Here is a 27,027-nt window from a genome sequence, read left to right on the forward strand (position 1 = left end):
TCTTTTAGGCTTTTCCGATACTGTAGAACTCATCTTGCTAACGGCTGCTCACAGGCACGTGTTTAAGCAATGCCGGCTAGAATGCAGTTCCGGGGGAGGAGCTTGGCTGCTCGGGGCGCGCTGCCTTTTTTCGTAACAGTGAAAACACCTTCTGTTAGTGAAAACAGGTAACTAATGTAGGTCTTTCGTAACAGCGAGGTTTCGTAAAGCGAACATTCGAAAAGTGGGAGACACCTGTAGTCGATGAACAGCATCCTGACATTGGTGTTTGTGTTGTCCAGGTGGTCTAAAGCCATATGGAGAGCCATTGAGATTGCCTCTGCCATTGACCTATTGTGGCGATAGGCAAACTGCAATGGGTCCAGGTCTTTGCTGAGGCAGGAGTTCAGTCTAGTCATGACCAACCTCTCAAAGTATTTCATCACTGTCAATGTGAGTGCTACCGGGCGATAGTCATTAAGGCAGCCCATATTATTCTTCTTAGGCAGTTGTATCATTGTAGCCTTTTAGAGGCAAGTGGGAACTTCTGCCCGCAGCAGAGAGAGGTTGAAAATGTCCTTGAAAACTCCCACTAGTTGCTTGAAACAGGATTTCAAAGCCTTACCAGGTACTCCATTGGGACCTTCAGCCTTGCGAGGGTTCACTGTCTTTAAAAACAGCCTAACATCAGCCTCTGAGACAGAGATCACAGGGTCATCAAGTGAAGCAGGGATCTTCACAGCTGAGGTTGTGCTTTCCCTTTCAAAGTGGGCATAGAAAGCATTGAGTTCACCTGGTAGTGAAGCATCGCTACCATTCATGCTATTGGGTTTCGCTTTGTAGGAAATAATGTATTGCAGACCCTGCCAGAGTTGCCGTGCATCTGATCTCGCCTCCAACCTCGTTCAAAATCGTCTCTTAGCCCTTGAAATAGCCCTCTGCAAATCATACCTGGTTTTTTGGTACAGGTCTGGGTCGCCAGACTTGAATGCCACAGATCTAGCCTTCTTCAGACGACGTATCTCGTGGTTCATCCACACCTTTTGGTTTGGGAATGTACAGCAAGTCTTTGTAGGCACACACTCATCCACAGAGATTTTAAAATGAAGCTGGTAACAACTTCAGCATACTCATCCAGGTTCGAAGATGAATCCCTGAATACAGTTCAGTCCACCATTTCAAAGCAGTCCTGTAGACGCTCCTGTGCTTCCCTTGTCCATATCTTCTTGATCCTCACTACTGGTGCCTCTGTTACAGACCTTGTGGATATCTTGTGACTGTCTTATGACCATGATGTAATTGAGTATCTTGTGAGAATGATGTAATGGTCTTGTGATGGTGGGGTGCTGTAATTTTCCCGCCAGTGTGAGGTCACGTGATGACATGTTCTCAACAGGTATATAACTGGAAATCCCTGTTACGCAGTTGATTCATTGTTTAATTTGTCAGTTACTCCGTTATGCTGCGTATTCGTCTCAAGACGTTTTGTGGAGTTTTAGTGGAGTGGAGTTTTACTTTCTATTGTAAGTCTAGTATTGGAGGAGAGTGAAGACCTTACTAAAATACGGGAACCTGAAGGATTGAGTAAAGTTGGTGTCGTTCGGAGGTTTAATACAGGATCGACCTTATTGAGTCTCGTTCAGAAATAGCAACCTGCATCTGAGATAACCCCTGTAAGAACAGGAAGGTTTGTGCAGTGTTCATTCGCCAGGAAAAGGTCAGTTCCTCTAAGCCGTTTTATTTCCTTCGTCATGAATCCTTTAGACAGAATCAGCACTAACGTCACGTCTTTGAAGAAATCCACTTCCAGAGAAGTCTCTCCTATTGACTGTGTAAATCACTTGGACTTTCGAATTTACCATTTTAAGACTGTGTTCGAACTTACCACTTCAACAACTATTACAGAGTTGCTGTATAGCAGTTAATTTCTGGTTAAGTTAGTTGTTTGAATACTTTTCGCTATTGTTGAGCAGAGTTTAATAAATGTTTGTTTTTTTTAAAACCTGATTCAATTCTATACTCATTGTTGCTGGTCACGTGATACTGCTTATACTCGGAGCAGAAATACAGCCAGGTGATCAGACTTTCGGAAGTGAGGATGTGGAATAGCACAGTAGGCATTCTTGATGGTGGTGTAGCAATGTTGTTTCCTCTGGTATTGCAAGTGATCTGCTGATGGTAGTTGCTTAGTGATTTTTTCAGACTGGTCTGGTTAAAATCTCCCAAAATGATGAAGGTGTTAGGGTGCGCTGTTTTGTGCATGTTGATCCCATTACTCAGATCATCTAAAGCCTGCCTGACATTGGCCTCAGGTGGAATGTAAACTGCTCACAAAATGATCCCAGAGAACTCCTGTGGTAGGTAAAAAGGAAGGCACTTAACTGCTAGATATTCCAGGTCTGTACTTAGCCACAAGTAGAGCAGGGGGCTAAGTACACATCCCTGCAGTGCTCCTGTGCTGATGGTGATTGTGGAGATGTTTTTGCCAATCTGGACTGATTGGGGTCTACAAGTGAGGAAATCCAGGATCCAATTGCACAAGGGGATATTGAGGCCCAAGTCTTGGGAGTTTACTGATTAATTTGAGGGGATGATGGTGTTCAATGCCAAGCTATAATCAATTAAAAAAAAGCATCCTGCTGTCTGTATCTTTGCTGTCCAGATGTTCCAAGGTTGTGTGAAGGGTCAATGAGATAGCATCTGCTGTAGACCTGTTGTTTCGGTAAGCAAACTTGAGTAGATCCAAGTTACCACTCAGACAGTAGCTGAATTACTTGAACACTAGACTCTCAAAACACTTCACCACTGAACATTATACACAAGAACATTTAAATGTTTTCTACCAACATTAGATTTTAGATCCAAGATGTAAAATATAATTCTCCAACCAACATCATCTTCAGAATATATTAAACAATAACTACAACTTATTAAATTGGTGACTCATTGCTCTTTCAAGGGCAAGTAGGGATAGACAATAAAATATCCACCACAGCAACAACATCCACATCCCATCAATGAAAAGTAAAATACCTGCTAACATTTTTATTTAACACCTTGTGTTTCAGATATCAACACAATTCATTATAAAGTGAATCATGTGGAAGAGATTCATTATGAATTTGCAGTAATTAATTAACCTCAGGTGAGTGGGAAGACGGATGATTGGGAAATTTTTAAGGAGCAACAGAACTAAACTAAAAAGGAAATACAGGGAGAAAAAAATGAGGTATGAACGCAAGCTAGCTAGGAATATAAAGGAGGATAGCAAAAGTTTTTTTTTAGGTATGTGAAGAGAAGGAAGATAGTTAAGAACAATGTTGGGCCCTTGAAGAATGAATTGGGAGAAATTGTTATGGGAAACAGAGAAATGGCAGACAAATTTAATAAGTACTTTGGATCTGTCTTCACCAGGGAAGACACAAGTAATGTCCCAGATGTATGGATGGGCCAAGGACATAGGGTAACAGAGGAAGTGAAACAGATTGACATTAGGAAGGAAACGGTGATGAGTAGACTGATGGGACTGAAGGCTAACAAATCCCCAGGTCCAGATGGTCTGCATCCTAGGGTACTAAAGGAGGTGGCTCTGGAAATTGTGGATGCATTGGTGATCATTTTCCAATGTTCCTTAGATTCAGGATCAGTTCCTGAGGATTGGCGAATGGCTAATGTTATCCCATTTTTTAAGAAAGGAGGGAGGGAGAAAACAGAGAACTATCGCCCTGTTAGCCTAATATCAGTAGTGGAGAAGATGCTAGAGTCCACTATTAAAGATGAAATAGCGGCATATCTTGATAGCAGTGATAAGATTGGGCCGAGCCAGCGTGGATTTACCAAGGGCAAATCATGCTTGACTAATCTATTGGAGTTTTTCGAGGATGTAACCAGGAAGATAGACGCGGGAGAGCCAGTGGATGTGGTGTACCTTGACTTTCAGAAGGCATTTGATGAGGTACCACATAGGAGATTGGTGAGTAAAATCAGAGCTCATGGCACTGGGGGGAGGATATTGACATGGATAGAAAACTGGTTGGCAGATAGAAAGCAAAGGGTAGCAGTAAATGGATGTTTCTCGGAATGGCAGGTGGTGACTAGTGGGGTGCCACAGGGCTCGGTATTGGGACCACAGCTGTTTACGATTTACATCAATGATTTAGAGGAAGGCATTGTGAATAACATCAGCAAGTTTGCTGATGATACTAAGCTGGGTGGCAGTGTGACATGTGATGAGGATGTTAGGAGAATTCAAGGTGACTTGGATAGGCTGGGTGAGTGGGCAGAAACTTGGCAGATGGCGTTTAATGTGAGTAAGTGTGAGGTTATTCACTTTGGGAGCAAGAAGGCAGATTATTATCTGAATGGTGTGGAGTTAGGTAAGGGAGAAATACAAAGAGATCTAGGAGTACTTGTTCATCAGTCTCTGAAGGTGAATGAGCAAGTGCAGCAGGCAGTGAAGAAGGCTAATGGAATGTTGGCCTTTATTACAAAGGGAATTGAGTACAAGAGCAAGGAAATCCTTTTGCATTTGTATAGGGCCCTGGTGAGACCACACCTGGAGTATTGTGTGCAGTTTTGGTCTCCAGGGTTAAGGAAGGACATCCTGGCTGTGGAGGAGGTGCAGCGTAGGTTCACTAAGTTAATTCCTGGGATGTCCGGACCATAGAAACCATAGAAACTACAGCACAGAAACAGGCCTTTTGGCCCTTCTTGGCTGTGCCGAACCATTTTCTGCCTAGTCCCACTGACCTGCACACAGAATAGAAACCATAGAAACTACATGCAGAGAGGTTAGAGAGACTGGGCTTGTACACGCTGGAATTAAGGAGATTGAGGGGGGATCTGATTGAGACATATAAGATTATTAAGGGATTGGACAAGATAGAGGCAGGAAATATGTTCCAGATGCTGGGAGAGTCCAGTACCAGAGGGCATGGTTTAAGAATAAGGTGTAGGTCATTTAGGACAGAGTTGAGGAGGAACTTCTTCTCCCAGAGAGTTGTGAAGGTGTGGAACGCGCTGCCTCAGAAGGCAGTGGAGGCCAATTCTCTGGATGCTTTCAAGGAGGAGCTAGATAGGTATCTTATGGATAGGGGAATCAAGGGTTATGGGGACAAGGCAGGATCCGGGTATTGATAGTAGATGATCAGCCATGATCTCAGAATGGCGGTGCAGGCTCGAAGGTCCAAATGGTCTACTTCTGCACCTATTGTCTATTGTCTCTGGCCCACCAGATCTGTCCAAAATCACAGCACCAATCTAACGAATCCCATTTGCCAAAACATAGTCCACATCTCTCTATTCCCTGCTTATTCACATGTTTAACTCCCCTGTCATATCTGCTTCCATCACCTCCCCTAGTAACTTGTTCCAGCCATCCACCACTCTAAAACCACTTGCCTTTCCCCCTCATCTTAAATGTATACCCTTTAATATTTGGAGACAAGAGAATGCAGATACTGGAATACAGAACTATTCAGCAGGTACAGATGCTGACCCAAAAGGTCAACTATCCACTTTGCTTCATAGAAACTGTGTGACCACAGCGTTCCTCCAGCGTTTTGTTACCCATTATTATTTGGCATTTCTTATGCCTCTCAACTTTACATACACTTCTATCAGGTCATGCCCTTCAGACCCCAATACTCCAGAGAAAATTATCCAAATGTGTCAATCCTTCCTTTTAGCTAATACTCCCTAACATAGTAGTGAACAACTTCTGTACCATTTCCAAAGCCTCCACATTGAATGCATTTCTAATTGGAACAATACCCCAAATGACACCTAACTGAAGTTTTATGCAGAAACAACACGACTTGCCAACTTTTATACTTAGTGCCTCAACCAATGAAGGGAAGGATGCCATACACTTCCTTTACCACCATATTGACATGTCGCTTTCAAGGAGCTATGCACTTGCACCCAAGATCCACAATGAAAGCACAAATAGAATTGGGGGCAATGTACTGATATGGACTTAGAATTAGTTTTTGGACAAAACAAAATGTCAGAATAAACGGCTTCTCAATTTGACAGGGTGATCTTTGCTGTGACACACAAGTCACTGAATTTAGGCTGCTGCAATTCATTATCTATAAATCAACCACAGGGCAAGGAGGATAAATATAAGAGGAAAGTATAGAGTAAATGGCAGTACCCTTAGGAGCACTGATGTACAAAGGGATCTTGGGGTGCAAACCTGTGACCCAATGAAAGTAGTAACTCGACCGGACATATAGCATACTTGACTTCCTTGGTTGTATTAAAGTCCCCAAATCGTTGAGGTCCAAAAGAAAGAAACAGACCATTTATATTGTCCATAGACTGACAAGCTTGGATGCTGTTTAAACAAAAAAATAAAAATCAGGAAGAACTTTTTGGAAAGAAGTGGGAAGAAAATTTTTCTACATTTTGCTTTATATAGAAACAAGATAGAAGCAGGAGTGAGTGATTTGGTTCTTTGGGCCATTCTACTATTTAGTGTGATCATGGACGATCATCCTAATTCAATACCCTATTCCAGATTTCTCCCCATTTACCCAATACCACCTAGTCCTTGGACATATCTAATAACAGCTGCTTTCTGCAGTAGCAAATTCAACAGCATCACCACTCTGGAAAAAAAAACATTTCTCCAAGTCTCAGTCCTATGTGGCTAGACCTGCATACATCTTTTTAATTATCTGCTATACCTGTATACTTACTCTCAGCAAATGGTGCACAAGGGCATTTCTTTTCACTTTCTCTTTCCCATTTATCACCAGTGATCTAATAATTGCATAGATAGCCTGCAGGTCACCCTGGGGGAAAGGTTTAGCACTTGCTTAGCCTCCCACCCCCCTTCATCAATGCCATGTGAACCTATGGGAGCAGGTGGTGGATGGCCATAGGAACAGTTGTTACATATCACAAGTCCTGGTTATGCAACCACTGACAACAGCCAGGTAATCTCTGAAGGGTATTGATAATGGCTGGGTAACCTGTCTTGTAAAGACACTGCCCAGAAGGCAATAGCAAACCACTTCTATAGGAAGATCTATGTGGAAAGGCCATCACCGCCCTCGTCATATGACGCTGGACATAACAAACAACCTAATAATGTACCTTCCCTTGATTACCACCAAAATGGATCACCTCTGTTTATCCACTTCACACTGCATCTCTGATTAATGTTACCCACTCCCACAACCTGTCCAAATCAATCTGTAGCTTCTCTGCATCCTCCTGACAGCTCAGCCTCTGGCAATACAACCATGGAAATATTAAATTTAATTCCCTCATTCAAATCATTAACGTATATAGTGAATAATTTGGGTCCCAGTACTCATCCCTCTGGTACCTCACTAGTCACTGCCTGCCACTTGGATAGTGGCATTTATTCAGTCTCATTATTAAAGCCATTAAAATTCCCATTTATACAGATTGCTTCCATCCACCAACTAGTTCTCTGTCCATATCAGTACTTGATCATTCCCCGCTCAGCTTCAATTCTGCGCGCTAATCTCTTATGTGGATGCTCGAGTAAAGTTCTACAAGCATGAAAGCCATTGTGATCCTAATACATAGACTAAAAATGATGGTAAAGCATATCTGAATCTTCAAGTTTAGTGTGATACGAAGACGCACTTAATATTGGCTGCACAAGTCCATTCAGCCATGTTCTTCCCAGTTCAGCTGTCTTTACAGAAAATGAACAGATTGCACATTTAGCTTTTCATTAAACAAATTTAAAACATTTTGCACTCCAATACTTACTATTGGTATGAAACACTACAACTTAGAAATACACCAACAGTATTGTTCCTACACAGGCCCTTTGATGAACTTGAGATACTTGAAATCGCAAATCTACAAATCAGTCATACACAAATATTTGATGGGTTATATTTAGGGAAACCAAAAGTGCTTAATGTTTCTATATGAAACAGCATTCCAAGCTGAAAGAGATTGCAGTTTCTTTTTCAACTGTCCTGCAGCAAGTCATGTATATTCTCTCAATGGAGACCCAATAAATCAGGGATTCCAAATTCAACTCTCGCATTCAAGCTACAATCTATCTCATCTCCACCTCAGAAAATGCATCCAAACTTGTACTAAAAAACTTGAGCATAAATTACATCCATTCTTTTTGGTCAGTATCATTACACAAGAATGTGCAAGTGACCATGTATTTAAGCCATTATAATTAATTGGGTGAGAGCGACGGGAAAAGAAAAATCACAAATATTAGTAAAAGGCTAGGCCTTCATGTGAGGGATAGAAAATAAAAATGGGAAAGCAGGCTGTTGAGATACTGTGGATGAGTATTTTTGAACTTGCCAGGTGAACACTAGGTTGCTAATTGTCAACAGCCTAGACTGGGCATCATGCAATAGAAAGGAAGAACTAATATTCTTTTTGTGCATGGCCCACTTGGTAACTATTTACATGATTGAATTTTTTAATTGAGATGATCTGAAGTAAGAAACTCAGAAACTGGGGTACAGGATCTGAAAAAAAGCTAGTTACTAAGATACAAGGCATGAATTGGCTACAATAGATGTGAACTTTACTGAATGGATTGATGCGCAGTTTATGTAAAGAACATTCATTATAACAATTATTCATTGCTGCCTTGCACAAAACAGTCAGGAAAGCGGGCTTAAACTTGGCATTTTATTAGAAATAGTATTAGACCAAAGACGACACATTAAAAAAAAGTGCTAGGAAAAACAGCAAGCCTAAGAATTGGAAAGTGCTTACAATTCACCAGAGGACAAAAACATTGGGGGGGGGGCGAAGAGAGACAGCGTCCAAAGAGCAAGCTTGAAGGGAATGGAGGTAAATAGATCACAAGAGCAATAACTATTTTTGAAGTGGTGGATATACAGAACAAGCTGCCAGAGAAAGTGGAACAGGTGGGTATAATGACAATGTTTTAAAGACTTTTGGACACAGAGGCACCATGGTTGGCATGGACAAGTTGGGTCAAGAGGCCTGTTTTTCCTGCAGTACAAAAGGAAGGAAATTAGTATTAGTAAATAAATAGGACCACAAAAAAATTAATGGGACAAATAACTGACAAATCCTGAGGTCTTGATAGTCTACACTCCAGAGAATAAAAAGAACCCCTAGAAAAGGTGAATGCATTAATTTCTGAAAGGGAAATCAAACTCAAATATACTGGAGTTGTATTTTTGAAGCTACTAGTAAAACAGATATAGGCAACTAAACGACATGCAGTTTTTGGACTTTCAGAAGATTTATGATGACACCCACAAAGTAGATTGCTATACAATATTAAAGTAAAAGAGATGGGGTAATATACAAGGAAATGATTAAGAGTGTTATCTACAAGTTGAATGCAGAGGTTTCAAAGATTTAGACAAGTCGGAAAAGTTGGCAAATGTATGGCAGACAAAGTTTTATTAGATAAATAGATTATCTACTTTAGTTTATTACCTGAACTATGATAGTCTGGAAAAGACAGATATATAAGACCTGGGTGACCTTACAAAACTTCTGGTTCTTTCCAAGTCAGGCTACTGACCTTACATTCTTGAATATTTATGATTTTAAAAACATTCTAATAATTAAATTACTAATTTTATAGTTAAAACATTTTAAAGCTATTGAAAAATTTTAAAACTCTTAATATCAACAAGAAAATAGCTAGATATATTGTCCCACAGCAATGAAATAAAAAGGTGTTTACAATGAGCTCACCTAAGTTGTGGCGTTTAGACTTTGCGTGCTCGTGTATGTGTTTCTTGGTGAAACAGCCAAAGAAGACACAATATAGACAGGAATGGAGCCGGTTGAGGTGAGCGCCGCACATGTGACAAATGCAAGATTTTGCCTGTTAAAAAAAAATACATATTAGAAGAAATGGCACTGGAACAATTCACAAATACTAAGACACTATTTCACACAAGGAATCTATACTCATTCACTTGTATTAGAGTCATTCATTAGAAACCGGTACTGAAGTAAAATGGTAATCTGCATCCAAAGATTTTTTTTTTCCACCTCAAACTATTAAGGTTTGAAAAGTTCAAAGATACAACTAATGATTTATTTTAGATGACCAAATTTGAAAAGCAAAGTGCACGTTAACCACTGGGCAGAACCGACATCGAGTCTCACATGGTACCTTTGTCAAATAGAGTTTCCATAAACTGTAGCAGATTATATTCCATCAGCTCCCCTTACCATTAAATTGATCTTTTTAAACCCAAGTTTCTAATGTAACATGAACAGAATAACATTGAATAGCACAAGACAACCATTCAGCCCCTACAGCCTGCTTCATCATTCAACAGGATCACGGCCAAGCTAGCATTCAAATTAATTTTTCTTCCTCCCCCACCCCATAACATTCAATCCAGTCATCTCAGCCCGCACAGCTGAGAGTGGGCTCTAAAAGACTCAGTAAATAGAGAGTCAAATGGTTCACAGTACTTGAGACGTGATCTCACCTGGTGCCTTGGAAGTTGCAGTATTACTTTGACCTTGTACTCCAACTGACGACTTTGACAATCCACCCCATATGGATCAATGTTCTAGCACCTTCCCTTGCTACATCCATCCCTGTGTGCCAGTCTTGTGTTACATGCAGAATAAGATGCAAATCTTTCAGCTTCCTACAATGTTCTGCACTTTTTTTAAAAATATAAATCTATTTCAGTATTAGCCTTGTTTTTCTATTTTTCTACATTTTATTTAATTTGCCAACTTGTCTATCAGATTTCACCACCACGAAATTGTTTTAATCTTCCTCAACTTGCTTCTGCTCTTATTGTATGCAATTTGGCTACTTTTAAGTCTTTTACCCGCCCTTTACACACTGGCGTTTAGAACTGCAATGAAGATCCTCCATCTGTCTATCCACACCATCGCACACAGATATAGAAATATTCTTCATTGCTGTTTCCATAACATTTTTGACCAATCAGGGTTGATAGCTCCGAGCTGAACCCCCAAACCTGGAGGACCGGTGGACCTTAATCGGAGGACCTTTAACCTGTTTGGCATGGGTGACCCTAGCAAGAGCCGAAGCACAACTCCAGCCAACATAGCTCTTGGTGCACAAGCCTCCAACCCTATGACAAGGCTGTGGTCCACTTGGAGGTTCCAAGTTATTGACAGTATATTAAGTGCAGTTGCAGTCCTAGTACTTATCGACCACCAGATTGCTAACCTGAAACATCTCTCATTTCTACTCACCAATTCCTGCCTATTCACAAGCAGAAAAAAAAAGTCCAGAGTACAGCCAGGGATAGTGGACAACCTTTTAAAGAAACCATTTTGTTTTGTAGCCATAGCACTCCTTGGGAGGGGTGAGAGTAGAGAGGAGTAAAGAAATTTCAGGCACAAATCATTGGGTCCCTGTACAACGAGGAACAACAGAGGCATTGTGAAAAGAGCTTAAGCAAAGAATCAAGATAAGTAACCTCAGTTGACTGCAAAGCATTGAAACAATTATGAATTTCAAGAAAATAAATTGCAGATGCAGGCATTCATCTAAAAAACCTGCTCTTCAACATAATTTCTACCTCAGCTCCATTTTCCTGCCTTATCTCTTTTGCGCTCAATTCCTTAGTTCTTTTAAATATTCAAAATTTAACAAATTTAGTTCTGAATGCAAGCCGTGATTGAACCACCAAAACTCCACTACTCTAATTGGAGAAACGCATTCTCTCTGTCCTGGAGAGGGTCCAGAGGAGGCTCACAAGGATGATTCCAGGAATTAAAGGGTTATCATACAAAGAACATTTGATGGCTCTGGGTCTGTACTCACTCAAATTCAGAAGGATGGGGGGGGGAATCTCATTAAAACCTTTTGAATGTTGAAAGGCCTAGACAGTAGGTGTGGAAAGGATGTTTTCCATGGTGAGGGAGTCTAGGACAAGAGGGCACAGCCTCAGGATGGAGGGGTGCCCTTTCAAAACAGATGTGGGGAAACTTCTTTAGCCAAAGGGTGATGAATTTGTGGAATTTGTTGCCACATGCAGCTGTGGAGGCCAGGTCATTGGGTGTACATAAGGCAGAGATTGATGGGTTCTTGATCAAAGGTTACGGGGAGAAGGCCAAGAACTGGGGTTGAAGAAGAGGAGGGAAAAAAAAAGGATCTGCCATGATTGAACGGTGGAGCACATTCGATGGGCCAAATGTCCTAATTCTGCTCCAATGTCTTAAGGTCTAGATCACTTATTTTGATATTCTGACAGTTCTTGACAACTCAGACGACCTCTTATCTACCCTACTTTGTTACAGCATGACACCCATCATTGTTCTAAACTGCCTGGAAAACAGGTCTGTCCTTTTCCATCTACTCTCATAACAGAAATGCACCTCAGGACCCAGTCCGGAGTATCTTCACTACAGTTACATCTTTCTCTAGAAAAGGAGACCGGAACTGTACATGGCATTCCAGCTGTAATCTCAAGGTTCTATATAATTTATCAAAATGGTCATACACTTCACATTCAGTATCTTGCAGTAAAGAACAAGCTCCAGTTGCCTTTCTAAAACATCTACATTTAGCTTTAAGTGCAAAGTGTACAAGAATATACCAGGTCTCTGACCATCAACATTTTGCAATCTTTACATAATATTTTCAACTGTGCATTTACTTCACCCAGCAAAATCATTGATATACATTATGAACAGTTGGGCCCTATGCACTCAAAAGGTACCCAACCAGAAAAGGACTTTAATTCTTTTTGCTTTCTATTAATTAACACCCAATACACACTACATTACTTTTCCCCCGCCATCCAAAGGTAGAGCGTTCCTATGAAACGGTTCGTAAGCCGAAATGTCATACAGCGAAGAAGCAATTACCATTTATTTATATGGGAAAATTTTGTGAGCGTTTGCAGACCCAAAAATAACCTACCAAATCATGCCAAATAACACATAAAACCTAAAATAACAGTAACACATAGTAAAAGCAGGAATAATATGATAAATACACAGCCTATATAAAGTAGAAATACTTTTCCACAATCATTACTGAACCGTTCTCCGGAGCGAAAATCTCACGCAAGCGCCGTCGGCAGAAAATCTCACGCAAGCGCTGTTGGCAAAAACACGCGCAAGCGCTCTCCAGTAACCTTTAAACTATGAAGCTGCCAAATCATACCAAATAACACGTAAAAATACACAGCCGATATAAAGTAGAAATAATGTATGTACAGTGTAGTATCACTTACGGGAATCGGGACAGCGCCGAGCACACTGATGATGGTGTGTTAGACTGAGTCGTTGGAGTTTGGGTGGTGCAGTGGCCCCCACCCTCTAGGCCGCTGAGCGATACATTGCCGCGAAGAACGCAGAGGTCGAGCGGTAGCCGGGAGGTACACAGCACATCTTTAAGAAAAAAGCCGAAACAAACATGCTAATTAATTAGGTGCCGCCCGTAATTGTCGGCCCAGATCAGTGCCAATTTCCGATTGCGTCGTTTCTGATCTGGGCCGACAGTTACGTGTTGGCGGCACCTAATTAATTAGCATGTTTATTTCGGCTTTTTTCTTAAAGATGTGCTGTGTGCGTCCCAGCTACTTTTGCATTCTCCGCGAATCAGTATCTGTCCGTGGCCTGGGTGTTGGGCTGGTGGGACACTGGGGTGTCATCTCGTCGCCTGTTTCCATTACAGCAGGCAGCTCATCTTCTCCTATGACTGCCCACCTCGATGTCGAAGGTCGAGGCTGATGTGGAAGGCTTGCTTGATAGCTGAGCCTCGCATATTTTTCTACCACACAGTTCTTTAATAAGGACTCAAACCATCCTGCAAATATCCCCTAAACTGACGTACCCTTTCAAAATTAAAGTCGTACTCTATTATTACTCATTCGGTTTCGATTGTTACCCTTTTTTCTTCCAGCTGCATCAGCTCTTCATCTGTCAGTCCTTGGTCATGGGATGCAAAAACCTTTTCAACATCATCTTCGTCAACTTCCACAAGCCAGACTCACGTTGTCCTTACTTCGTTCACAATCAAAACGCTTAATTACACCTAGTTTTACCGTAAGTGTAACACCCTTACGAGCTCTTTCAGGCTTTTCCGATACCATAGAACTCATCTTGCAAATGGCTGCTCACAGGCTCGAGTTTAAGCAATGCCGGCGAGAATCTGGGGGAGAGTGGCTGCTCGGGGTGCGCTGCCTTTTATCACGCGCTGATTTTTTTTTCCCGTAACAGTGAAAACACCTTCTGAAAGCGAAAATAGGGTACTAATGTAGGTCTTTCGTAACAGTGAGGTTTCGTAAAGCGAACGTTTGAAAAGCGGAGGACATCTGTACGCAACTTCCATGAAATACACTATTTCACCACCTTTATCCGCCAACAAAATTTGGTGACTCTGACCAATCACTTTCTGAGCATCTTGAGATCACAGACTAGAATAGATGCCAGTCTTTTTCACCAAGGCTAAAGAGTTGCTCCTCATTTTTTCCTATCATTATGGATTCACATTTGCCACTTTTAATACGTAGGCAACAAACCAAAATGTATAGAATTTTTGATGGTGATAAACAGTGCTTCCATTATGTCCACAACCACATCTTGCAAGACATAGTCAGGAATAGATCCTCAGGATTCATTGGCTTTCAGATTTAATTTCTGAAAGTATTTCTTAATACCAATTTCTTCCGCATTTGCACTAGATCCTTTGTTCTATACGATTTCATTTTTAAATCATTTCTCAGGAATACAAAACATTTGTTTATTTTTATTTTTCTCCATTTTATATTTTCTTTTGTCTGCAAAGAATTCACATATTTCCTCAGGTTGATATTTACACACAAATCCCAAAGTTGCAGGCACCAATTTATCGTAGGTTCTCATCCCTTCGCACCCAAACAAAAGCTTTCTGACATTGGACTCCACAAAGGTGATGACCATAACACAAAGGAGCAGAAGTCAGCCATTCGGCCCAGTGAGTCTGCTCCGCCATTTTATCATGAGCTGATCCATTCTCCCATTTAGTCCCACTCCCCCGCCTTCTCACCATAACCTTTGATGCCCTGGCTACTCAGATACCTATCAATCTCTGCCTTAAATACACACAATGACTTGGCCTCCACTGCTGCCCGTGGCAACAAATTCCATAGATTCACCACCCTCTGGCTAAAAAAATTTCTTCGCATTTCTGTTCTGAATGGGTGCCCTTCAAACCTCAAGTCGTGCCCTCTCATACTAGACTCCTCCATCATGGGAAACAACTTTGCCACATCCACTCTGTCCATGCCTTTCAACATTCGAAATGTTTCTATGAGGTCTCCCCTCATTCTTCTAAACTCCAAGGAATACAGTCCAAGAGCGGACAAACGCTCTTCATACGTTAACCCTCTCAGTCCCGGAATCATTCTAGTGAATCTTCTCTGTACCCTCTCCAACGTCAGCATATCCTTTCTTAAATAAGGAGACCAAAACTGCCCACAGTACTCCAAGTGAGGTCTCACTAGTGCCTTATAGAGCCTCAACATCACATCCCTGCTCCTATACTCTATTCCTCTAGAAATGAATGTCAACATTGCATTCGCCTTCTTCACCACCGACTCATCCTGGAGGTTAACCTTAAGGGTATCCTGTACGAGGACTCCCAAGTCCCGTTGCATCTCAGAACTTTGAATTCTTTCCCCATTTAAATAATAGTCTGTCCATTTATCTCTTCTGTCGAAGTGCATAACCATACACTTTCCAACATTGTATTTGCGAAATTGACAAAAGTGCGAATTTGCAAAAAACCTCCAGCACTTAAACTGCTGAGTCTGCAAAAATATGGCAGAGAAACACAGCCCACATATAAATAACTGCAGGGAAATGGTTGGAAACAAAAATACCAAAATTTTCTTTTATGTTTTAGTTCAAGGCAATTAGAAGGTACAAATATACCCCAGAACATCCCTATATTACCAGATTTGAGCATTCTTAAAATGCCTTTGAGTGCCAAGACATACTGGGAGTAGACAAGGTAAGCAAATGAAGTTGTTTTCAGCTGTTGCCTGGGCTGCAACCTTCACTCACACCCCAAAAGAATGGGGTAAACATGAAGAATTTAACATGTAATATCTGAAGGCATTTTCTCTTTAGATAGCTGATTGCCTCTCATTAAGCATCTTTACCCAAATAAAAAAATGCTGCTATGATAGCCAGTAGGATCCAGACTACACTCATCTTTATCGCACATACCCACATTCTTTGTACAGTGTAGTAAACAATCTACATTTCGTCTGCCTAAAGGAGCAAAAGATCACATTAAATCTGCTCCTTCTACCTAGCAGGTGGAACACTTCTGACGCCTTCCATCTCTTCAGCCAACTTCAATCACATTAGGACTGATCCTCTACTTCAAGTCACTGGTTCATTTAATTCTTCATCCCATTTCCCCCCCTAGTAGCACGTACTCTCCTCTGACCCATGTTCCCTAGCTCCAACATGGATCTAATGATCTACTGATGCTCAAGAAACAGCATCTCACAGTTCAATGAATTCACCACAACTTTAAAGCACACTATGCTTGTCTTGTACATCTATTATTTATCTTTCCGCCATTCTTATTAGTAATCCTTATTCATGTTTGTGTTTAACTTTTGCCTATTTTTAACAAAAGTTATTCTTTACTGACTACTGGAATATTTCAAACAAATTGTTCTTATTGTGTAGGTTAAAGCTGTTGAAACTGCTGCAATTTAATATAAACCAAGATTAAACCACTAAAACACAAGTCAAAAAGCAGAAGATTCAAGTGAAAGGAAATGCTTCAAAATGTTATTTTGTTATTATATAAAAAGAGAGCCAACCAAAGGAGGCCTCCAAGCTAAGAAGTGGAAACAAGGTTAAACTTGTTTTGGAAAGCAATAAAACAAAGGGAAAGGGAATGAAATTCAATTAAAAAGTAACCATTATCTAAAGCAGGAAGCAATTCTTCATGCAATCAGCAAGCCAGAAATAATTCAGAGTATTATACCACATAATGGTACCATCAAAACAAATTCAACATTAGACATTGTGGAAAGAAGAGCAATGAATCACAAAAGCAATTAAAGTTCCATTCACAGAGAACACTTGGGTTGTAATGGGATTGATACTTCCAGAGGAAGATGCCCACTTTTGACCCTCCTCACCCCCCCCCCATGCTGCCAGAATCTTGAGACTTGGCAAGATTTAATCAACCTAGTTTGTAGATTCGACTCTGCAGTCCATGTTGTGTGTTTGTGATTACTCTTTTTATTGCTATTTCATGTGATTTTGATCAGAGCAGACTGTCTCTGTGGCCAGCAATCAACGAACGACACAGCACTAAATTGAACTGAAAGGAACTAAAATAAATTTTCCTAGACTGTTTCAATGATTAATTTGATGTTTTATATTGTGTTTTCACTCATTTTTTTGGTGTTTGTGATTTGTTGTGTTTTCTTGCATGTTGGGTGTTTGATTTTTTTCTTTGTACAGGTTCCATGGTGTTTCTTGGCTTCGTGGCAGTCTGAGAAAACTAATCTCATGGTTGTATGCTGCATACATACTTCTCAAAATTATCACTTTCCAGAAATCTGTAATGCAAGAATTTTTGAAAAATGAGAAGCATTTCTACAATGCTTTACTGGCCTCTAGGCAGTCTAAACTAAACAAGACTAGTCACTGCAGGAAGCAGCCAATCTGTGCATAGCAAATTCCCAATTTGAATACTGCTTTGCCAAAATATTGTACTCCAGGGAGCGCGAAGCGCAGAATCAAATATCGCTGTGATGATTGTACGTTCTAGTATCAATTGTTTGGTGACAATAAAGCATAAAGTATTTTTAGTTAAGTGTAAATGAAAAATCTTTGCTCTTTGTGGGATCCAGATTTTAAAACACTTTAAAACATTATTGGAGCACCTTCATATGACTGACTGCAATGTCTAAAGAGCTTTGATCAGCCTACAGTGTTAACGTTTTCCCTCCACAGGGGTTGTCCAACCTGTAGAATGTTTCCAGCATTTTGTTTTTATTGAGACAAATAAGACTTTAGAGGGACTCCTATCTGAAAGGCAAAGCTACGGATTCATGTCCAATACTTTAAGATGCAACAATACATTTTTCCTTGAAGGTTTGTATCATTAAACCTGTCCAATCCTTGTTTAACTTGGTTTTCCCCTGTGTTCTGGCCAACATTTCACCTTTAAGCAAATCATTATCAATTGTTTGATTGAAAGTAAGCCGGATATCAAAACTAAAACCACTTTCTAAAACCAAAAATAAATTATGGAAATCTGCTTTTCAAGACGCATCTGTGAAAAGAGATCCTTTTTCCATTCTGAAATGTTACCAGGTATCTCCTTGCAGAGATACTCCTTGTCTAGCTGTTCTTCTAGTATTTCTGCTATGAAGCAATTTAAAATCAGTAGATACTGTACATGTGTACTGTACAATTTCTGACAATTGGAGAGAAACATGACATTTCAGGTCAATGACAATTTTTCCTGTTCCGATTACAAATTTATAGCACAATGCAAGGTGATGCTAATGGTAGGGGAGGGAAAGGATGAAGAAAAATGAATTCCAAGAAAAATAATTAAATTGGAAGGAATGATTATTCTAATCAAAATGCACCTTTAAAGATCATGTACCAAAAACTGGTGGTGTAATTGCAGAATTACTGATAGTGACTGAGAAATAAGGGTTATAATCTGAAACTATTGAAATCTGAAATTAATGAATTAAATGTTATCCACAGGCTACTGTGTACAAATTAAGATGCAGTACCTAACAGCTTCAGCTCCAGCTGTGGGTAGCACTCCCACTTAAAGTGTGACGTTTGGATCTGAGATTCACTAAAGACTCAAGCACATAATCCAGACAGACACCAAGTACAGGTTTCCCCCGCCTTCCGAAGGTAGAGCGTTCCTATGAAACGGTTCGTAAGCCGAAATGTCGTAAAGCGAAGAAGCAATTACCATTTATTTATATGGGAAAATTTTGTGAGCGTTCGCAGACTCAAAAATAACCGACCAAATCATGCCAAATAACACATAAAACCTAAAATAACAATAACATATAGTAAAAGCAGGAATGATATGATAAATACACAGCCTATATAAAGTAGAAATACTTTTCCACAATCATTACTGAACTGTTCTCCGGAGCGAAAATCTCACGCAAGTGCCGTCGGCAGAAAATCTCACGCAAGCGCTGTTGGCAAAAACACGCGCAAGCGCTCTCCAGTAACCTTTAAGCTATGAAGCTGCCAAATCATACCAAATAACACGTAAAAATACACAGCCGATATAAAGTAGAAATAATGTATGTACAGTGTAGTATCACTTACGGGAATCGGGAAGACAGCGCCGAGCACACTGATGATGGGGTGTTAGACTGAGTCGTTGGAGTTTGGGTGGTGCAGTGGCCCCCCACCCTCCAGGCCGCTGAGCGATACATTGCCGCGAAGAATGCAGGGGTCCAGCGGTAGCCAGGAGGTACACAGCACATCTTTAAGAAAAAAGGCGAAACAAACATGCTAATTAATTAGGTGCCGCCCGTAATTGTCGGCCCAGATCAGTGCCAATTTCCGATTGCGTCGTCTCTGATCTGGGCCGATATTTACATGTCAGCGACACCTAATTAAATAGCATGTTTATTTTAGTTTTTTTCTTAAAGATGTGCTGTGTGCCTCCCGGCTACCCTTGCATTCTCCGCGAATCGGTATCTGTCCGTGGCCTGGGTGTTGGGCTGGTGGGACACTGGGGTGTCATCTCGTCGCCTGTTTCCATTACAGCAGGCAGCTTATCTTCTCCTATGACTGCCCGCCTCCATGTCGAAGGTCGAGGTTTGTCGTCTGCTGTGGCTGATGTGAAAGGCTTGCTTGACTGCTGAGCCTCGCGTATTTTTCTATCACACAGTTCTTTAATAAGGACTCAAACCACCCTGCAAATATCCCCTAAACCGACGTACCCTTTCAAAATTAAAATCGTACTTTATCATTACTCATTCGGTTTTGATTGTTATCCTTTTTTCTTCCAATTGCATCAGCTCTTCATCTGTCAGTCCTTGGTCATGGGATGCGAAAACCTCCTCAACATCATCTTCGTCAACTTCCACAAGCCAAACTCACGTTGACCTTACTTCGTTCACGATCAGTTTATGTCTAGTTTTACCGTAAGTGTAACACCCTTACAAGCTCTTTCAGGCTTTTCCGATACCATAGAACTCATCTGGCAAACGGCTGCTCACAGGCTCGTGTTTAAGCAATGCCGGCGAGAATCTGGGGGAGAGCGGCTGCTCGGGGCGCGCTACCTTTTACTGCGCGCTGATTTTTTTTTCCCGTAACAGTGAAAACACCTTCTGAAAGCAAAAATAGGGTACTAATGTAGGTCTTTCCTAATAGTGAGGTTTCGTAAAGCGATCGTTCGAAAAGCGGGGGACACCTGTACTACTATTTTCTTTATTTCATAAATTCAAAACCTTACTTTGTTACTTGCATTGTCAATAGTTTGGAAATAGTGAAATTATATAAAGTTAAGTCTTTCTCCCCATAGCTGGATTAATGATGAATATCCCCAACACCCTTTAATGTAGTTTGTACTTGCAGAAATCAGTCTGTCCAGAAACGCTGCTTAGACGACAAGTTTTCAACCAGTCTGGAGTGTGTGGCAAAAGTGATCACACCCTCTGCTCCTCCACCAGCTCTAGGCAAGGCTTTCAAAACATTTAATAGTTCACAAAAAAAAACACTAGCTACCTCCTTAAAAGAGGCATCCATGTCATCGTTACTTTTATGCTGCTGGCTTTTAGGGCAGCAATGAAGGTCCTCCATCTCTGTCTATCCAAACAATCGCACACAGATATAGAAGGGTTCTTCATTACTGTTTCTGTAACATTTTTTCTTAAAATACACCAGTCAGGATTGTTAACCCTGAGCAGAATTCCCAAACCTGGAGGATTGGTGAAACTTAGTTGGCCCTCTACCCTGTGACCTGCTTGGCATGGGTGACCCGAGAAGGAGCTGAAGCACAAGGCCTTGACTCCAGCCAATATTGCTCTCCAGGTCATTGAGGCACACAAGCCACCAAACCCTATGACAAGGTTGTGATCTTCTTGGAGGCATGAGATCACTAGGCATAACACAAGTTGGACATTTTACCATAAGTGATTAAGTGGAACTTCTCAAAGATTGGAATACTGACCCAGGAAAAAAAAAGCAATAAACTAGACTTCTGCTCCAAGTACTAAGTGGGTGCATCTTCAAAGTTCAAAAGTCTGACTTCGGTAAACCTGGGAATTGTAACAGGATAATCCCATTTTAAACTCTGCTAAAACACTACATTAAGACCTCTGCTGTCTTTAACATGCTCACTATTAACACTGTAGGGAAAACTAATCAACTGGAGAACTTCATCCACTACCACCTAGCTCAGTTCTCTTACTCTGCACTGCTCACTTCTCGCTCCTACAAACCTGAATGTCCAGGTAGGCCCATTGTCTCAGCATGCTCCTGCCCCACTGGACTTGTGTTCTCATACCTTTACTACATTCTACTCCCCTAAGTTCAGTCCCTTTCCACCTACATCTATTGCACTACACTGAAGACTGCACCCACACTGAGCTCGTTAATTTAACCAACTATGCCTCCAACTTCCACTCTGCTTTTAAAATTCACTTAGTCCGCTTCTGACACATCTCTCCCCCTTCTCAAACTGTCTCCTGACCTCATTTATAAATTTACCCAATTCTATGGCTATCCTGACTACCTCTTCCCACCCTGTCTCCCAAAAAAAAAGGTATCCCCATTTCTCAGTTTCTTCAGCTCTACCAGGAAGAGGCTCTTCTTTTTAGGACAGTGAAGTCTTCCTCCTTCAAAGAGCGGGGTTTCTCTTCCACCACCATTGATGCTGCCCTCACCTGCATCTCCTCCATTCCCTGGACATCCACCCTCACTCCCACCACCTTAACAGAGAGTTCCTCTTGTCCTCACCTACCATCCCATCAGCCTCCACATCCAAGACATTCTCTGCAACTCACGCCAACACCAAGGGGATCCTACCACCAAACTTATCTTTACCTCCCTCTCATCCTCTGCTTTCCACAGAGATCGCGCTCTCCATGATTTCCTTGTCCATTTGTCCCTTCCTACTAATTACCCTCCCGGCACTTAACCCTGCAACCAGCTAAAGTGTGTACCTGCCCATTCACCTCCATTCAGGGTCCTAGACAGAGCTTCCAGGTGAGGCAACATTTCACCTGCAATTCTGCTGGGGTCATCTGTTGTATCCTGTGGTCTCCATGCAGCCTTCTCTACATTGGGGAGACCTGTCGTAATTTGGGAACCGCTTCGAGCACCTCCACTCCATCTTCCAAAAGCGGAACTTCCAGTGTCACAACATTTTAATTTCCATTCCACCATGTCGGCCCGTGCCGCCTCTTGTGCCAAAGAGGCCACCCTCAAAAGGTAGATGAGCACACCTTATATTCTGTCTGGATAGCCTCCAACCTGATGACATAAATATCAATTTCTCTTTCTGGTCAAAAAAATTTCCTTCCCCCTCCTCTCTTCTATTCCCCACTACCACTTCTCACATGCCTACCACCTCCTAGTGCCCTCCTTCTTCTCTTTCTCCTATGGTTCACTCTCCTCTCAGATTCCTTTGTCTCCAGGCTTTTACCTTTTCTACCCACCTGGCTTCACCCATCACCTTGTAGCTATTCTTCTTCCCCTCCCACCTTTTATCCCAGCATCTTCTCCCTTACTTTCCAGTCCTGAAGGGTCTTGGCCCAAAATATCAACTATTTATTCATTTCCATAGATGCTGCCCGACTTGTTGAGTTCTTTTAATATTTTGTGGATGTTGCTTTGGATTTCTGGCATCTATAGAATTTATGAGGAAACCCAATGCAGTTTCTGTTAATTAGGCAGCTAGGGGGAAAAAAACACATACTCACTGCATTGGCCCCTGCCTGCTTCCACCAATTCAACTGTGTATTTAATTTGCTATCTGAATCTCATGTGTTCTAACCTTTAAATATTGTCAAAGTCCTTTCAGAAGTCCATGTAGACAATGTCCACTGCCTTGCACTCATCAATCCTCTGGAACACCCCTTAAACTCAATCAAATTGAGGGTCACCATCTCCAATGATAAAGTCATGCTGATTATTCCAAATCTGTCCTTGCCCTTCCAAATGGAAATAAATCTTCTCCATCAGAATCTCTTCCAAAAAGTTTCCCCTCCACTGATATCAGTTTAATTAGCCTATATATGGTCAATTTATCTTTGCTGTCCGTAAATGTGCTTTGGAATAATATCCATGCCAGTTTTCTGATACCTCATCTGGGGCTGGGGATGATACAAAAAAATCTCTTCTAGAGCCTCAGCAATCTACTACCTTCCTTCCCAATACATCCAAGAATACATCTGCCCAGGCCTCAAGGATTTATCCACCTTTATGCATTTCAAGACTGCCAACACCTCTATATTGTCATTATACAGGATAACTATTTCTCTTTCGTGAACTCACAAGCTTCCATATCTTTCAAGATTAAAAATGTATTCCATTGTAAATACAAGCAGTGTTCATTTAAGATCTTTCCATTCTTTTACTCCAAATAGATTACCACACAGCTCCTTTAGGAGACGCAAATGTATCTTAGTTATCTTTTTGATCTTAATATACTTCTAAAATCATTTAAGAATCTCCTTTACATTATCTGCCAAATATATCATGGTCCCTTTTTGCTCTGATACAAGGGTACTCCTACATCCTGTAAGCTCATCAGTAGACTTGCTCAATCTTAGCTGCCCATGGCATGCCTCCTTTTTCCTGACTTGACCCTGAAACTCCCTCAGTTCTCCAACCCTGCCAGTCTTGCCTTTCACTAACAGAAACATGCTGGCCCTGAACTCTACATTTCACTTTGAAGAGAATCCCACTTGTCAGATATCCCATTATCTGCTAACACCCTCTTCAACCAATTTTTGTAAGTTGTCTAATGCCTGCAAAAATGCTAACTTGAAGACCAGTCCACAAATCCCAAAGTGCTCCCCCACAGGTATGCACCATTTCCATACATGTTTAAAAGAAATTGTCATCTTCAACCAAATTCTCAAATGTAAAGAGGAAAGTGCTTGCACCTCAGCCTGGAGACAAGAGATATTTTCAGTGCCAAAGATTGCCAGACAAATGTACCATCCCATCATTCCCAGTAGTGCAGCCACTTTTGTGGCCTAGGCAAAGACAACCTCACCATACTTATCACTGTGCTATAACAGATAACCAATGAATGATCGAGTAACTCTAACAGTTTTAAAACAAGTCAGACATAGACATTGAAAGCATTAAGTTCAACAATTCTGAAACCATTGAATTATTATTGACTAATGACGAATTAATATTAAGATGCTACAAGTGAGCAGGTGTTGACTTTGGTCTAAGATTAAGTGCTGATCTTGGTCCTAAGCACCTCTTTCCATCGCAATTTTTGGATATCTTGGGTTCTATGTTCCAACTCACCCTCTATTTGCCAATCCCCTTTTGTCAGATGAAAAGATTACATGTGCAATATAGCAGTATGTCATTTTGTTCAGGAATCAACAGCTGCTTTTCAAATGCCAGAAGTGCATTACAAGCATATAGAGAAGAGTCATTTAGGCTCTTACCAAATGCACAGCTTATGACATCAGAAATTTGATGGCATAAATTCCACATGACTGTATCAAATAACCAGCTTATGAGAAAAAAATTGATGGAATTTGGGTAATAGGAGATCTGTCCCAATGTACAGAGGACTTCAGAATGAGACATGTGATCAGTTCACCCATTGAACAATACAAGCCTAATGTGATGAACTAATGTGTGTGTGCTCAGTCCACTGCTGTTCACTCTGCTGACCCACAACTGTGCTGCAACACACAGCTCGAACCACATCATCAAGTTCGCCAATAACACGACCGTGGTGGGTCTCATCAGCAAGAACGATGAGTCAGCATACACAGAGGAGGTGCAGCGGCTAACGGACTGGTTCAGAGCCAACAACCTGTCTCTGAATGTGAACAAAAGAGATGGTTGCAACACACATCAAAGTTGCCGGTGAACGCAGCAGGTGTTCTGGTTGTTGACTTCAGGAGGACACAGAACGACCACTCTCCGCTGAACATCGACAACTCCTCCATACAGATCGTTAAGAGCACCAAATACCTTGGTGTTCACCTGGTGAAGAATCTCACCTAGTCCCTCGACACCAGCTCCTTAGCAAAGAAAGCCCAGCAGCGTGTCTACTTTCTGCGAAGGCTGAGAAAAGTCCATCTCCCACCCCCCATCCTCACCATATTTTACAGAGGTTGTATTGAGAGCATCCTGAGCAGCTGCATCACTGCCTGGTTCAGAAATTGCACCATCTCAGATCGCAAGACCCTGCAGCGGATAGTGAGGTCAGCTGAGAAGATCATTGGGGTCTCTCTTCCCGCCATTAGACATTTACACCACACGCTGCATCCGTAAAGCAAACAGCATTATGAAGGACCCCACGCAGCCCTATAAGCTCTTCTCCCTCCTGCCATCTGGCAAAAGGCACCGAAGTAGTCATGCTCTCACGACCAGACTATGTAACAGTTTCTTCTCCCAAGTCACCAGACTCCTCAATACCCAGAGCCTGGACTGATACCAACCTACTGCCCTCTACTGTGCATATTGTCTTGTTTATTATTTATTGTAATCCCTGCACTGTTTTGTGCACTTTATGCAGTCCTGGGTAGGTCTGTAATCTAGTGTAGTTTTGTGTTGTTTTACGTAGTTCAGTGTAGTTTTTGTATTGTTCATGTAGCACCATGGTCCTGAAAAACATTGTCTCATTTTTACTGTGTACTGTACTAGCAGTTATGGTCAAAATGACAATAATAAGTGACTTGACTAAATCTTTGCTTCCCATAGCCCTCCATTTTCTTTTCAATGTACCTACCCAAGATGTCTCTTAAAGACCACAAGACAGAAGCAGAATTAGGCTATTCAGCCCATTGATCTGCTCTACCATTCCATCATGGCAGATCAACCCTTTCAACCCTATTCTCATGCCTTCGCCCCATAACCTTTAATGCCCTGACTAGTCAAGAACCTATTAACCTCCACTGTAAATATACCCAATGACTTGGCCTCCACAGCCATCTGTGGCAATGAATCCCACAGATTCACTACCCTTGGGTTAAAGAAATTTCTCATCTGTTCTAAGCGGACTTCCTTCTAACCCAAGGCTGTGGACATGGGTCCTAGACCTTCCCACTATTGAAAACTGCCTCTTCACACTCACCCTTTCTTGGCCAGGGATTCTCAAGCTGGAGTTCCCAGACCCCTTGCTTCACAGTATTGGTCCATGGCATTGAAACAGTTGGGAACCCCCTGACCCAGGCCCTTCAAAATTTGACGGGCTTCAATGAGATTCCCCCCTTAACTCCAGCATGTACAGACCCATAGCCATCAAATGTTCATGTGTTAACCTTTTCATTCCCAAAATCATTCTCCAATGCCAGTTAAGGGACCCAAAACTGCTCACAATATTCCAAATGCTGTCTGACCAACACTTTATAAAGCTTCAGCATTACATCCTTGCTTTTACATTCTACTCCTCTCAAAATGAATGGCAACATTACATTTGCCTTCCTTACCACCAACTCAATCTGCAAGTTAACCGAGTCCCTTTGCACCTCTGATTTCTGAATTTTCTTCCCATTTAGAAAGTAGTCTACACCTATTCCTTCCAGCAAAGTGTGTGACCATTTCCTTGTCCCCAATTATCATATTCCAGCAGTCCAATATCCACTCTCACCTCTTATTCTTTATATATCTGGAAAAGCTTGATTACCCTTATATTATTGGCTAGCTTACCTTCATATTTCTTCTTTTCTCATCTTATGGCTTTTTAGTTGCCTTGAACTTTTAAAAAAGCTTTCCAATCCTCTAACTTCCACTAATTTTTGCTATATTTGTATTATTTTGTTTTTATGCTGTCTTTGACTTCCTTTGTCATCTGCCCTTTTGAACACGTCTTCACCTTTGGGATTATCTATCTGTGCCTTCTGAATTGCTCCCAGAAACTCCAGC

At 41.4% G+C, this 27,027-nt stretch overlaps 1 protein-coding gene across 3 annotated transcripts in view; it reads right to left on the minus strand.

Moving 5' to 3' along the window:
• usp22 (ubiquitin specific peptidase 22) overlaps positions 1-27,027 on the minus strand; it is a 221,793-nt gene that overhangs the window by 105,983 nt on the left and 88,783 nt on the right. For 2 of the 3 annotated variants that reach the window (XM_063058610.1, XM_063058609.1), the window contains exon 2: positions 9,685-9,817. In XM_063058610.1, coding sequence (XP_062914680.1) covers positions 9,685-9,817 — 133 coding nt within the window. Of the gene's footprint in view, positions 1-9,684; positions 9,818-10,436; positions 10,561-27,027 lie in introns of all 3 variants that reach the window. The other variant, XM_063058612.1, reaches the window with a different exon arrangement.

Source organism: Mobula hypostoma, chromosome 9, assembly GCF_963921235.1.
Source record: "Mobula hypostoma chromosome 9, sMobHyp1.1, whole genome shotgun sequence".
Taxonomy (NCBI): domain Eukaryota; kingdom Metazoa; phylum Chordata; class Chondrichthyes; order Myliobatiformes; family Myliobatidae; genus Mobula; species Mobula hypostoma.